Source organism: Pieris rapae, chromosome 2, assembly GCF_905147795.1.
Source record: "Pieris rapae chromosome 2, ilPieRapa1.1, whole genome shotgun sequence".
NCBI classification, from domain to species: domain Eukaryota; kingdom Metazoa; phylum Arthropoda; class Insecta; order Lepidoptera; family Pieridae; genus Pieris; species Pieris rapae.
Window position 1 is genome coordinate 5,747,779 of NC_059510.1, and position 14,902 is coordinate 5,762,680.

At 32.6% G+C, this 14,902-nt stretch overlaps 2 protein-coding genes across 2 annotated transcripts; both read left to right on the forward strand.

Annotated features, from left to right (window-relative positions):
• The first annotated feature begins 617 nt into the window (after positions 1 to 617).
• On the forward strand, positions 618 to 11,363 carry LOC110998561 (pre-mRNA-processing factor 6). The gene is made up of 17 exons (XM_022267266.2): positions 618 to 857; positions 1,061 to 1,120; positions 1,298 to 1,421; positions 1,631 to 1,761; positions 2,139 to 2,398; positions 2,580 to 2,840; positions 3,570 to 3,763; positions 4,391 to 4,661; positions 5,786 to 5,922; positions 6,091 to 6,168; positions 6,519 to 6,735; positions 7,100 to 7,263; positions 7,959 to 8,135; positions 9,059 to 9,192; positions 9,692 to 9,842; positions 10,627 to 10,737; positions 11,101 to 11,363. The coding sequence occupies exons 1-17, from the start codon at positions 763 to 765 to the stop codon at positions 11,323 to 11,325; spliced, it is 2,790 nt and encodes a 929-aa protein (XP_022122958.2). The 5' UTR covers positions 618 to 762; the 3' UTR covers positions 11,326 to 11,363.
• A 694-nt stretch (positions 11,364 to 12,057) lies between these two features.
• Positions 12,058 to 13,948, forward strand: LOC110998574. Its single transcript, XM_022267278.2, has 2 exons — positions 12,058 to 13,406; positions 13,647 to 13,948. Exons 1-2 carry the CDS (start codon positions 12,178 to 12,180, stop codon positions 13,882 to 13,884), a joined length of 1,467 nt encoding a protein of 488 aa, XP_022122970.2. The 5' UTR covers positions 12,058 to 12,177; the 3' UTR covers positions 13,885 to 13,948.
• Positions 13,949 to 14,902: the final 954 nt, after the last annotated feature.

The window sequence follows — 14,902 nt, forward strand, 5'->3', positions numbered from 1 at the left end:
ATTATCACAGTCTATTTTTTCACGTCATCCTAATCCTACTAAAAAGATAAAATAAAATATGTTTGTGACTGGGCTTGTGAACTGCTTCAAATCGCAAAGGGCCTGTTAACTAAAACTTTTACTAACATAATTGTGAGACTGAGATAACGTACGTATATGCTTGTATACTACTCTGTGGAGACCTTCTTTATGAGGGAAGCCGGTTGGTAGCCGTGCCGGTCTAAGACGGTTACGCATTCAGATGACTGCATAATGTTATTCTTTACAGTATATAGATGAGTTGAACAATGATGATGAAGATAATAAACATGTACTACTCTGTCTACTCAATTGAATAATCTTGTTTTTTAAATATAAATTCACTTAAGTAGCTAGTATTCTAACCGCAATCTTTTTAATTCTCCCATTATTGCATGTTACCTTTTGTTGATACAATTATTGTATTTATTTTTCTAAGGTACAAAATGTTAAAAAATGAATAATTTATATTTAAATTTTTAACATTTTTCTTTTTTAAAGAAATATTAAAATTTATATGTATTAATTATTGTACTATACTGTACTGGACAACTGACAGATGACAACCTATCAAATTTTTTAAATTGTAATGAAAAATGCTATTTTTTATTTAGAACTTATTTCAGATTTTTATTATATTTAATTAAATAAGTGTCTGTTTAACTGAATAACTCTGACATTTACAGTTTAAAATAGGGCGTATCGCAACATTGATAGGGGAGAGCTTTTATAGGTGGATTCATTATGTCGGTGCCTCCACAAGCATTTGTAAATAAGAATAAAAAACATTTTCTGGGTATTCCAGCACCACTTGGATATGTAGCAGGAGTTGGTAGAGGGTAAGTTGCGATATAAAACTTTATTGATATAAATATAAGTTAAAATAATTAATTTGAAAGTTATCATAGTTCTGTTTATTTGTATGGGATTGGGTGAGACCTACGCCATTTACAATAAAAGAGTAAACTAAGGGATATCTGTTTAACATTGAGATGCAATAAAGAAAGTAAACCATACATTATACATATTTTTTAATTTTCAGTGCTACTGGGTTTACTACTAGATCTGATATTGGGCCAGCCAGGGATGCCAATGATGTCTCGTAAGTAAATTTAATTATGTTATATTACAAGTTTATGGGTTTATTAATTTCTGTGCTTTGTGTCACTAAACTATGATAATCCCCTTTTCTTAATTTTATAGCATATGCATTATACCCAGCAACAAGTAAAATTATTATGAAAGCTAAAACTAAGTGTATTATTTAACTGAATTACAGTGATGATCGCCATGCTCCACCAGCAGCAAAGAGAAAAAAAACCGATGAAGAAGATGACGATGAAGACTTGAATGATTCCAATTATGATGAGTTTTCTGGATACAGTGGATCTTTATTTTCCAAGGTAACAAATCATTCTAACCAATTTATAAAAAAAACACTTCTATAGAAAATCTTTTGTATCTAATATTTTACCTTAAATTTAATATAAATAAAAATGTTTCTCTATGTATAACTATGATGATATTGTACAATGATTTTACCATCACTACTTAATGTGCACATTTATCCATTTATATTGAAAAAGGATAATGAATATAAAGTTATTTTAAGGATCCCTATGACAAAGACGATGCTGAAGCTGATGCTATTTATGAATCAATTGATAAACGAATGGATGAAAAAAGAAAGGAATATAGAGAGAAACGTCTTAAAGAGGACTTGGAAAGATATCGTCAAGAGAGGTAAAATATATGCATATGTTTAACTAATAAAAGATTATATTTTCTGATGTGACATGACTGTATTTTAATAAAAAGAAGATTGGCCTGCTTTGTGTAATATGTAGAATTTGTAATTTTGACTTAGTGAACTGAACAACAATTTGACAATTATTTCACAAATCATATTTGTTGAAGACAAACACAATTATATTGAAAGTGTTTTGTGAATTTCATGCTGCAATGTACAAATGGATTGATTAGGAAACTTCATTTTATATATCAATAATTTGAGCATCATAAGTAATATTTAGCAAAAAAAAACATTGACTATAAAAATCACTAATTTAGAATAAAAAATAGTCTTAAATATCAGTCTTAAAAATATTTTTTTTAATCAGGCCAAAAATACAGCAGCAGTTTTCGGATCTTAAAAGAGAATTAAAGATGGTATCTGAAGATGAATGGTCAGCTATACCAGAAGTGGGTGATGCACGAAACAGAAAGCAAAGGAATCCGAGAGCCGAAAAGTTTACACCGTTACCAGATAGTGTACTGTCACGGAATCTTGGTGGAGAATCAACATCATCTATTGATCCAACATCTGGATTGGCATCCATGATGCCTGGACTGGCAACACCTGGCATGTTAACACCTTCTGGTTAGCATAATTGGCAATCTTTTCTCAAACACAAACCAATTTACTAATGTTTAATCATTCTTGATCTTCAGCTATGAAAACATAAAATAGCGTGATTGGAATAAAATCTTCTAAATATTTTTAGAGTATTTAAATTATTATAAATTTATACACTTATGTATTTTATTTATGTATTTTCTAGGTGATCTGGACCTTAGAAAAATAGGTCAAGCCCGAAACACCCTCATGACAGTGAAACTATCACAAGCATCAGATTCTGTTACTGGACAGACTGTAGTTGACCCAAAAGGCTATTTGACCGACCTACAATCTATGATACCGACATATGGAGGAGATATTAATGATATAAAGAAAGCCAGGCTCTTGTTGAAATCAGTTAGAGAAACAAATCCTAATCACCCACCGGCTTGGATTGCTAGTGCTAGATTGGAGGAAGTTACTGGTAAGTGATTTACTGATACTAATTATAATTACGGCACTGTATACAGTGCCATTAACTCATAGAAAATAAAGATACAAACAAAGAAATATTTTTAACTCAAATTTATCACTAAATAAATTTTTTCCGATGCCTGATGCCTGCCTGATGAGTTTGATCGGACTGGTTAAACTTTATTTTTGTGACATGGCTATTTTGTCTATTTAGTATGACAGTAATCATGATACGTATATGAAAAAAAAATTACATAATTTTTGTGAATAAACAACAGTGAGGTCGCTCCGTGAGGTTTGCGAAGTGTCTAGAAGCTTCTGTGCTTTTGGAAGGAGTTAGGCTGGCTTAGTTAGGTCTTCACGCACAACTGACCTTTTGAGAGTCTAAGGGCCTGTTTGACAATGTATGCATAAAGTGCCAAATAGCTATGCAACACATAAATTATTCGAAAGATAAAAGTTCCAAATAAAATACTTCGAATTTCATGACGTATAGCGCTATCTGACAGTCGTGAAACGCAAAAATACTATTTATCATACGAATAAGTAACAAAGCTTATTTGGAACTTATCCGGACATTGTGAAACAGGCCCTAAGTGCGGAAACGGAGTCCCTACATACATACATACATTGTGAATAAACAGAATAACTCATAGCAAATACGGATTGATTGACGGATTGCTTTATGCATTTAATTATTGTTAAAGGAATTTTAAATTAATTGAAAGAAATATTTCAGGAAAGATCCAAGCGGCTCGTAACCTTATAATGAAGGGTTGCGAAGTTAACCCCAGTAGTGAGGAGTTGTGGTTGGAAGCCGCCCGTTTACAACCCCGGGACACTGCCCGGGCGGTCATTGCGCATGCGGCGCGTAATTTACCACACAGTGTTAGAGTTTGGGTCAAAGCTGCTGATTTGGAACAAGAGCCGAAGGTAAGAATTTTGTGACGGTATAATGATGGAATCTCTTTACAGGTTATTGTCTATGTGTGCATGCAGTTATACTGCTCCTAAGGTTAAGGTCAATTGTTGCAAAATGAGAATTACAGATAGTATTTAACCCGAAAGTTGACGCCTTCTTATTGACTGAGAATCTTATATTTTTGTAGCGCCAAATCAATCTTATTTATTACTAATATGGGAAGGTTAGAAAATTAATTCTTTCAAATATTTTGCCAATCTTTTGAATTGAGTTATTAAATGCCTTTCTTCCAATTAGTTAAGAATGTGCATGTGTACTGATTAATTTTTAAATTCTATCATTTTCATTTAAGTAATACGTGTTGTAAAGTATACAATTCCCTATTTTACTGTATTATATACAATACAGGGTCATTAGTTATTCAACGTATACAAGTTTAAAAAACACTCAAAACTTGTATGAGGGAAAATTTCGTGTAATCACATCCCTACGGGAATGCTTCGAAATATTGATCCAACATCTAGAAAGCAAAGGAATCAATACACAAAAATTTGCTAGCTTAATAATTACAATAAATATATATTTAATATCCCTTTGGTTAAAACATACGAATTAAAAAAACGCGTCATACGTCACAGGCAAAACGTCGTGTATTCCGCAAAGCATTAGAACACATACCAAACTCCGTACGTCTTTGGAAAGCAGCCGTTGAATTGGAGAATCCAGAAGACGCTCGCATTTTACTATCGAGAGCAGTGGAATGTTGTCCCACAAGTGTCGAGTTATGGCTCGCATTGGCTAGGTTGGAAACATACGAAAATGCAAGGAAAGTTCTCAACAAGGCCCGTGAAAATATACCAACGGATAGACAGATTTGGGTCACCGCTGCCAAGCTGGAAGAAGCACATGGTAAGTTATGACATTTAGGGCCTGTTTCACAATGTCCGGATAAAGTAACAAATAGCTATGCAACACATAAATTATTCGAAAGATAAAAGTTCCAAATAAGATACTTCGAATTTCATGACGTATAGCGCTATCTGACAGTCGTGAAACGGAAAAATACTATTTATCCTACCAATAAGTAATAAATAGCTTATTTGGAACTTATCCAGACATTGTGAAACAGGCCCTTATACCACATAATAGTAGTCAGTGGTGATGTTTGATTAGCTACGTTACTTAGAAGAAAAAAGTCTTAAGTAAAACTGTCATTTAAAAAAAACAGCGACGCTACAACAATGTCTAGGCACATTCCGTATCTGTTATGTGATCATTTAATTCCTAGTAGATAAGTAGGTGATCAGCCTTCAGTGTCTAACACACGCCTGAAACTTTTTTAGGTCTAACGTATGCCGGTTTCTTCATTTTCTTTTCTACACCGTACGAACGAATGCTGAATACATACAGAAAATGTAAGTACATGAAACATAGGCAGAAAATCTATTGGTGCACAGCCGGGGATGGAATCTACGGCTACACGACACTAGGCCATCACTGTAATTTGATAATTTTAATAGCATTTATATTGTAAAAAACTTTCAAATATGGAAAATCTATCTATTTAATAATATAGAGCAGCCTAGAACTAAAACATAATATATCCAAGTTACAAATGTAAATATAAACATCGTTAAGTAATCTAAATATTTTTAAATTACCGAAATACAGTACCAAAACTCTGACTCAATAGCGATGATAAACTCAATAATTAGCGGAATTCGATTTCGACAAACTCGCGTATTTGTAATTATTAAAAGCCGTCATTTGCTTTTAATTCGTATAAGACCAATCAATATAAGCGCTGTATTGAATTTGGGCAGATTTCGTTAAATCAAATTCATTCTATAATGTGACAGAGTTGTTAGTTTATAAGATTTGACACACTAACATGGAATATGACAAATATTATGAAAAATGTGTGGTTAATCTTAATATAATATACAACTATCAAGGCATCTCTGTGCCCATGCACAGGGGTAATTTTAAAAGTTTATGTTGTTTCCTGTATTATGATAAATATTTTGTATCAGGTAACACACATATGGTGGAGAAAATCATAGATCGTGCGATTACGTCTTTAAGCGCTAACGGAGTTGAGATCAACCGTGAACACTGGTTCAAGGAGGCCATGGAAGCCGAAAAATCTGGCGCTGTTAACACTTGTCAGGTATATTAATTTCGCTTAAAAAACGTTTCTAAATATTAAAAGCTTATTACCATTGATTACTTAAGTTTGTAATAACAAAACAATAGCAATTTGCTTATTATAATTTGTGTATATAAATGCAGGAAACTCAATTTTGAATGTTTTTTTAATAAAAGTTTTAAATTTCAGGCAATCATTCGGGCGGTAATTGGACACGGCATTGACCCAGAAGATCAAAAGCACACGTGGATGGAAGATGCTGAAGCGGTAAATATTATTTTATGTTGCCTCCTGATAGTGCTCCCTGTCCTGCGGCACCCTTGCTTTAAGGTGCAGCAGATCCTCCTTAATTCTATCGATCCATCCATCCGATACCTAACCGAACTTACTGGCGAATATAAGGAATGTATCTGAAGGCATGTATAGAAACCTACACTAGGTTTCCTGCCGGTAAAATGTATTAACATTTTTTTTTACAACATAGTTTAAAACAAGATTTATATTTTTAATAAAGTATACCATGTTTTTATTTTCCTTATATTATAATTAAACAGTGCAAACCTGAATAAAGGCAATATGTTTTTTGTTACGTAATATACGTATTTTAATAATTTCAGTGCGCAAACGAAAATGCATATGAGTGTGCACGAGCTGTATACGGGTACGCGTTATCCGTATTCCCGTCTAAGAAGTCAATATGGCTTCGAGCAGCGTACTTAGAAAAGCAGCATGGAAGCCGATCAAGCTTGGAGGCTTTGCTGCAGAGGGCCGTTGCCCATTGCCCCAAGTCTGAAGTGCTTTGGCTCATGGGCGCCAAGTCTAAGTGGCTGGCTGGTAAGAGATTTGTTGACAGGTTTTTAAATATTGTAGCGCATTAAAATATGTATAATTTATCATTTGCAAACTAGTCGCCATTTAGCGAATCATCAAGATATTTTTATGATTTTTCACATTATAGTATTAGTCATTCGTTATTATTTAAGGAAAACTACGTTGAAATTACGAAGTATTGAAGACAATACATCCGTCTCTTTCCTACAGAGGGTAACCTCAATTTGACAGAAAGAGACTTCAGATAAAACACTTATTAAACCGATTAAGTTTTCATAAATAAGGGTTGTGTTTTAAAATTTATAATTTATAAACTCTTCATTCTTTATATTGAAAAATTAAAAAAAGTATTTTTTAAATATTCCAGGTGACGTTCCAGCAGCAAGAGGTATTCTTTCTTTAGCTTTCCAAGCCAATCCTAATTCAGAAGAGATCTGGTTGGCCGCGGTGAAGTTGGAGAGCGAGAACAAAGAGTACGATAGAGCGAGACGGCTGCTTGCTAAAGCTAGGGCTTCTGCACCTACACCTAGGGTAATATATTTTTTTTAAAGAATGTTTATTTTTAATATGATAAAAGTTTTTATGATAAGAATTTTACAGAATAATATTATTTTAATTTTTACATTAATGTTGTTTGTGGGGTAGTCTAAATTACATCTTTAATTGATTAGTGCAATAAAATGCTCACTAATTTGTTTTCAAAAAAACTTGTCCGCGTTGCCGCGATTATTTAATTTATTGGCATTTAAATAATTTAAGTCATACATTGGTATAGACTTTTATGCGTCTTGCCATTGAACCAATAAAACAATTGAAGAATGCAATCATAGGTGGCCTTTAATTCCTATCAATTTTCGTCTAGATGCGGTTACAGACTAACGTCTTTTAAGCGCGTATAAGCACGTACAGGCACGTATAGGCTCGCCTTCTGGTATACGTGCAACTCATACCAGCGTTGACGTGCTTCTATCCTCTTATAAGTTTGTAGTTCTGGGTGGAGTGTTTTAGTGACGTCTTGATGCAACTGCGAATAAAATCGCAAGTAGCAATGTTTCTTCGTCAGAGTCCATACTTATACTGACACGACGCCACTACCGGTTCGAGCGAGTGTATGCACGTATGATGACGACCGTATACGCGCAGAAAAATAGTTAGTTTAACCGCCCTAAGACCAAGCAACTGTTAATTGGTTAAATTGTTAGTACAGTTTGAACGCAATTTTCCAGGTTATGATAAAATCAGCGAAACTGGAATGGGCTCTTAACAATTGCGATGAGGCATTAAAGCTATTGGATGAAGCCATAAAGGTGTTCAGTGATTACGCGAAGTTGCACATGATGAAGGGGCAGATTGAGGAACAGCTTGGACGCGATGATGACGCTCATAACACGTATACACAGGGGGTAAGCCTTTTTAATTAAATATCACACTCAGGTCGTAGGTTCGATCTTCGACTGTGCGGCAATAGATTTTAAAATGCGTTTAACACTCGTTCGTACGGTGAAGGAAAACATCGTGAGGAAGCCGGAATGCCTTAGACACAAAAAAGACGCAAAAGTCTTACGACACGACATATAGAAATCTGGTCAAAATCAAAAAGATTGCAGCGCCACAATTTTTTCTTAAATAAAAAAATATTAATTAATAATACTTAACACTACTAAATCTTATATGCAAAGGCTTGAATGTTTCTTAATTAAATTCCTTAACAGGTTTAAAACAAATGAAGGAAATATTAAAAAATGGTTACTTAGTTTAAGTCTTTGACTTACATATAAGACAAAGACTTAAAGTAAGTATCCATAAAACTGCTATTTGTTAATTTATATTGTTATTAAATAGAGAAATCGCATCCGTGACGTTGGCCAAGGTTTGGTCACGTGACCGCTCTTAAATAAATTCATTTGGCTAGATTAATAACTAAGTATATTTTTTTAAAGGCTAAATATCAAAAGGCTAAGGGTATCACAAAATTTAATAATACACATTATTTATTTAAGAATAATGACTTTTTTAAAATGTTTGAACGTTTTTGTATATACTATGTGTTTCATCTTTGGCTTTAGTATAATTGTTTTTTGTTATATATAATTTATGTCAAATGTAGGATTACAATATAAATAAATAAATTACAATATAGTAACGAAAACCTAACCAAAGAAAGATCCAAAACTTTTGATATTTTACGATCATAAATTCATGTCTAAATCCATTAAATGGATTTATATTGAGTTAGAAATTCAATGAAAGAAATAGTCAATCGAACATTCTTATTTGTTTCTCCTTGTGTCTTCATTTATCTTTATTTTTTAAATGTTATTAATAGTTGAAGAAATGTGCGACGTCCGTTCCTATGTGGATTTTATTAGCAAGACTAGAAGAAAAACTCAAGCACGTCACCAAAGCGAGGTCTGTACTCGAAAAGGCGAGATTAAGGAATCCAAAGAATGCAGAATTATGGTATGTAAATATAGTATTTCATTTTGTAAAATGTTTTTCTAAAGGTAAATAATTGCAAATTATTTGTTTATTATTTGATACTATTCTAACGGATGGCGCTGTGTATAAACAAATATTTGCAATAAAATAAAATTACGACAATAATTAAAGATCTAAGCTATCCTATCTCTTAAGTTGGATCAGACTGCTCACGGTGTGCCAATTTAATTTAAAATCGGTTAAGTAGTTTAGGAGTCCATCGCGGACAAACATCATGACAGGAGATTTATATATATCAAGATTAGTAAGAGGTAAACAAATTTTTTAAATTATTAAATAAATCTTAATTAATGTAAATGTTTTTATAAATTCACATATTATCATTTGCTGTTTCTTCGTTTATTTTTTGTCTTGGATTTTCTCTCGGCTGCTCTTTTAGAGTTTTCGTCAAAATAAAATATAAACTATGCCTCCGATGGTTACGCATTTAAAACCATAATATCATTTATATTTTTCGCAGGTTAGAAAGTGTAAGGCTAGAACGTCGCAATGGAAGCGCAGAGATTGGGAACGCCGTGATGGCGAAAGCCTTACAGGAGTGCGGAAATGCGGGACGGCTTTGGGCTGAAGCGATATTCATGGAGTCAAGACCGCAGCGGAAAACAAAAAGTGTTAGTACTTCTGTCTTAAATCAATGGTTTGCCTAATAAAGCAGGGTGTTCACATGTCTTCAGTTCGGATACAATCCGCCATTATGTATTGTTCGGATAGCCATTGTAAATACTTGACTGGAAAAATAATAATAATCTACAATCATAGGTTCTGTTACAGGCAAAACGGAAAGCTTATAAATATGCATAAAAATTTAGTTCTAAAGAATTTTAAAGGACCGAAGTTTTTTTTATTTATCCTAACCTATAAATCTTCATCGTTATTCCAGATATCGGTGAAAACCGCTAGCAATTGAGTGTAGTTTTTTAGTTTATCCTGAACAGACAGATGGAGGAGGGCTTGTTTTTATATAATACGAGATGACCCGGCTAACTTTGTCAACAGATACTGTTTGCATTCGTAAAATTTATTGTTTTTGATAACTTATCCGATATTTTATTACTTATTTATATTTATTATTATACCTCGGAGCGGAGAGGAAATCTTCAAAAAATTGATAACTAACATAAGTCCAACTGATCTTGAGTTTATAAGTGGCGAAAGTTTATAAGACGACTTTGTTTTATATATACATAAAAGTTAGATATACCGCGTTCGTAAAATAATTTCTCTGTACAACATAAAAACTATACTTCTTCGGAATATAAGAATTAACAATATGTCAATTTAACAATAATAAGTTTTACAGATTGCATTAAATTATAAATTAGCTTTTGATCTACAGCGTGTAAATTTTATAATATGTTTAGATGGGTACGTTAATAAAAAATAATCTGTAAACAGGTGGACGCATTAAAGAAATGCGAACACGACGCGCACGTACTTCTCGCCGTGTCACAACTGTTTTGGACGGAACGAAAACTTAACAAGTGCCGAGAGTGGTTTAATAGAACGGTGAGGGAAATTGTTTTTGTGTCAACTTCTGTTTTAATAAATAATATTATATGTTAATAATAATTATTATAAAATAATTGTGTTTTTTCATAAATTAATTTAAAAATGTTTTATTCATGTGTAAGAATTGGGAACCTTTTAAAGTAAAATATAGCGTGTTAAACTTCGCAGTTCTTCAGCGTAACCAACTTTGTACTTAATTCCATAACAAAGTAATCTTGTTTTTGTTTAAATTACAATTTTTAAATGTTTACAATATTAGAATTTTTCATATTATTTATTTATATAAACACAAGAATAAAATAATATTATTAACTAAACTTAAAAAAAAGAGATTTTTTTAATGAAAAATATTTTTAACAGGTAAAAATTGACCCCGATTTGGGTGATGCATGGGCTTATTATTACAAATTCGAACTCCTTCATGGTAATGAACAGCAACAGGAAGATGTCAAGAATCGATGTAAGACAGCTGAGCCTCACCACGGTGAATATTGGTGTCAAGTGTCGAAAGAAATAGCTAATTGGTGCTTTAGTACCGAACAAATATTATTATTAGTCGCTAAGAATTTACCTGTACCAACGTAAGGATGAAATAAATTATAATTTCTAAATTGTGAATTTTATTTGCCGTTTTTTATTCCCAACCTTTGTTTTAATTTAAGAAACAGTCTTTATAAATGCTCTAGAAGAAAAATACGTAATGTTATCGTCTTTTGTTTTTGAGTTGTTGTTGTTGAAATGAAGTACAACGATTTTCATTATGTTTGATTGTAACTGATGTTTATGAATACAGGCCGTAATGACTAGACCTGAATAATCATGTAATAAATATATTTTTACGGTTTTTCTACTTTCGGAGTTTGTGATCAGATTTATTTCAACAATATAAATAATAATAATACACCCATAAGATTTGGAGGTTGTGGTGCTTGATTATATTCTGTTCACTAAATAGAACCTGAGAAGAGTCAGTTACTAAAAAAAGAAAAAAAAATCTTATTTTTTTCGGGGTTGAATCACAGTGAAACAGTAATTAATGGTTCAGATTACCAACCTGTACAAACTTCTCAACACACCACAAAACAGACGCAGAAATACGTCTACTTCATGGACGAACATTTATCCACCTATTATATAAAATTACAATTGATATTTTCTTTCGTTGAGCTAATATAATCGTATTAGCTCAACTATGATATCAAATTATCTGTTTTACGCACACATAAGGTGTAAACACATTTAAGAAATAAAATTTCTATAAATAATTTTCGGGTTTGTGTGTTTGAATTATATTCGTGATCTGGCGCTTAGCCAAAATAGAATGCGAGTGAGTGCGCTAAATATCTAAGAGGCGCACGCATTCTCAAATTCTTTCAGATATTATGTTCAAAGAATTTTATTACTAGTAGAAAAGTGAAAGTGCGTACCAGTGTTAAAATGTCTCCAAAGTGTCCTGTACCGCCGTTACAAGATATCACATTATCTTTAACAGCAAGACAGCTTATACACACAATAACGAAAATATCGACAGAAGAAGATGTGGCTTTACCTTTTACAATGGTGTCCTCGTACTACGAGAGTATGGGAGTGACGAGTGATATATTTCAAGACCTACTTAATCTTATACTTACCTCGGATTATCTTGACCCGTCAGTGAGATATTTTACAATGAAGCTGCTTCTTAAGGAAAACGTAAAGAGCTTAGCGACAGGCATGTTCCCATGTCCATATTATAGGAGAATCCTTGAACTGATTATTGAACAAGGCCGCCATTTGACATCTTTAAATATGAAAGGTGTGTGGGTGAAAGACGAACATCTACACTTAATGTACGAAATAATAAAGAACCTACCTAATCTAACTACGCTTAGTATACCCTACATAGCTAACGATGAAATACTCAAGTATATTGGAGAACATAATAAAGTATTGAAGCTGCTAGATGTCTCTGGTGAAACAGATATAACAGAAATTGGAATAGATGCCATGTTGACGGGTAATCCACAACTCGCCCAGAGTATCACTGTTGTTAATATTGGAATGTATGGCGAAGAAAATATAGATCATACAGATGTAGCACTACTAATCCGAAGACTTCCTAATTTAACTAATCTAGGTTGTTATTCCTATGTGGGTAAAGCAGTAAATTACGTGTACAACCACGACTGTCCATCTAGTTTTAAAACGAAATTACAATATATACATGATGTACAAACAAACCAAAGAACTATGAAAGCCATAACAGCAATATGTCCTTTGGTAGAAACAATTTACTTAGAGGAGCCTGACCAGGGTGTGCTCCAGCAGTTAAAGGATCTAAGTTATATAAACAAGATAAAATTAAATAAGTTTCAGTGCCATGAACTGCATCAACTGTTAGATAAAATAGGATACAAGATATTAACGTTAATGTTATCAGGATCGATAGGTTCTTTCAACTTTACGAGAATAGCTGAAACTTGCCCTAATTTGGAGAGTCTTGAGTTTTACCAATGCCAAACTGCAACTCACGAAGAAGAAGTGCCTTTTAATAAATTGGATCACATCGAAATAATTCAGGGCAACTTGTCGGGACCATGTCTCAAGTACCTAATGACGTCTTCTCCAAAGTTGAAAAAACTGATTATTGGGGATGAAATAAAACTAGACGATAATGACTTTGCTCGGTAAGTTCGTAGATATTTATTTATAACATGATTTAGGCATTTCGTAAGATAATACGCAAAACGTAACTACGCTATATCATAGTATTTCGAGATAAAAAAAATGTGTTAATATTATACAACAGTTTGTATGATAAAAGATCTTATGAAACGGAGTGCTGTAATGTACCTATCTAATGTAAACATTATAAACATTATAAATGAGCTTAATTTAAAATTAATAAATGCTATTATTTTTTTCAGGATATTACGCCGCTACAAATTTCCCAATTTAGAAGCGATTTGGTTCCCAAATGCGCCACGATTGACGAGAGATACCGTAGAAATGTTAATGGAGAATTGCCCTAAACTCCAAAGCCTTGGTCAGTTGAGTGGATGGAATTATACTCCGGATGACATGATGCTTATGAGAGCGATTATCGCAAGTACTAACACGGACCTAATTCTCTCTCCATTGGGTATATTTCAACAAGGAACGTAACGAATGCATTAAATAACATTGTTAATTTATTAAACTTTTGGCTTAATAAAATTTCTAAAAACTATTTGTTTTTATTACTATTTAATGTTAATAAAAATAACCCTTGTTCGTGGCTTCGAATTTCTGTCTGTTTCTTTTTTTTTTAAATACGCAAGTAGGTGAGCATACAGACGCGGTCTCTGTTGGGTTTCACGGTACCAGCCATCAACCAGTGTTAAATGCGCACTTAGAAAAGTAGTTAGTGCACGTCTAGGGCTCGAAACTACGACTATGAGAGGCTGTTACTAATATGTATAAAAAAACTCATCATTTAAAAATATTTTATTTAAAATTAAAAACACATTACATGATTGACTATACACAATATACATTGAGTATTTAAGGTACTGTTTAACTTTGGTTTAAAATTAATATGCCCCAAGATTGCCTTTATAATTGATTCTACAATAAAATGTAGGTATTTTTCACACTTTTTAAAACACAAAAGTACATAAATACAACATGGTAATTTTATATTTGCTAAGTCGTAAATAGTAATAATTAAAATACAAAATAATATAATAATAATACTTTATTACATTATGTGTGCTTTATTACATAAAGTGTCATAATTTAAGCAATTTCGTCCGAAAATAATAAATGATAGAATTAACATTTTAAATCATAATTCGTTTATAGACCTTATTCTAAAAGGTGAAAGAGCGATTATCGCCCAAACCCAATGACCTTAATCCATTCTTAGCCATCTGAGATAGACTTCTCTAATCCAAATATTTATATAAGTGTCCCAATAACCAATCGATGGCTATTACGGATTGTAATAGCCATCTGTCGATACAAGCTATCCATCGTAGGTCGGATACCGATCCGACCTACCATACACCGACATACACCGGTATGTGGACAGACTTTCGTATAAAAATGACAGTTCAACTGTGCCAATATCCTATCTTAAGATTTTGACTTGACACCAGATTTTAAAATAATTATAAAAGCTATTTGATATGTTTTTAACATA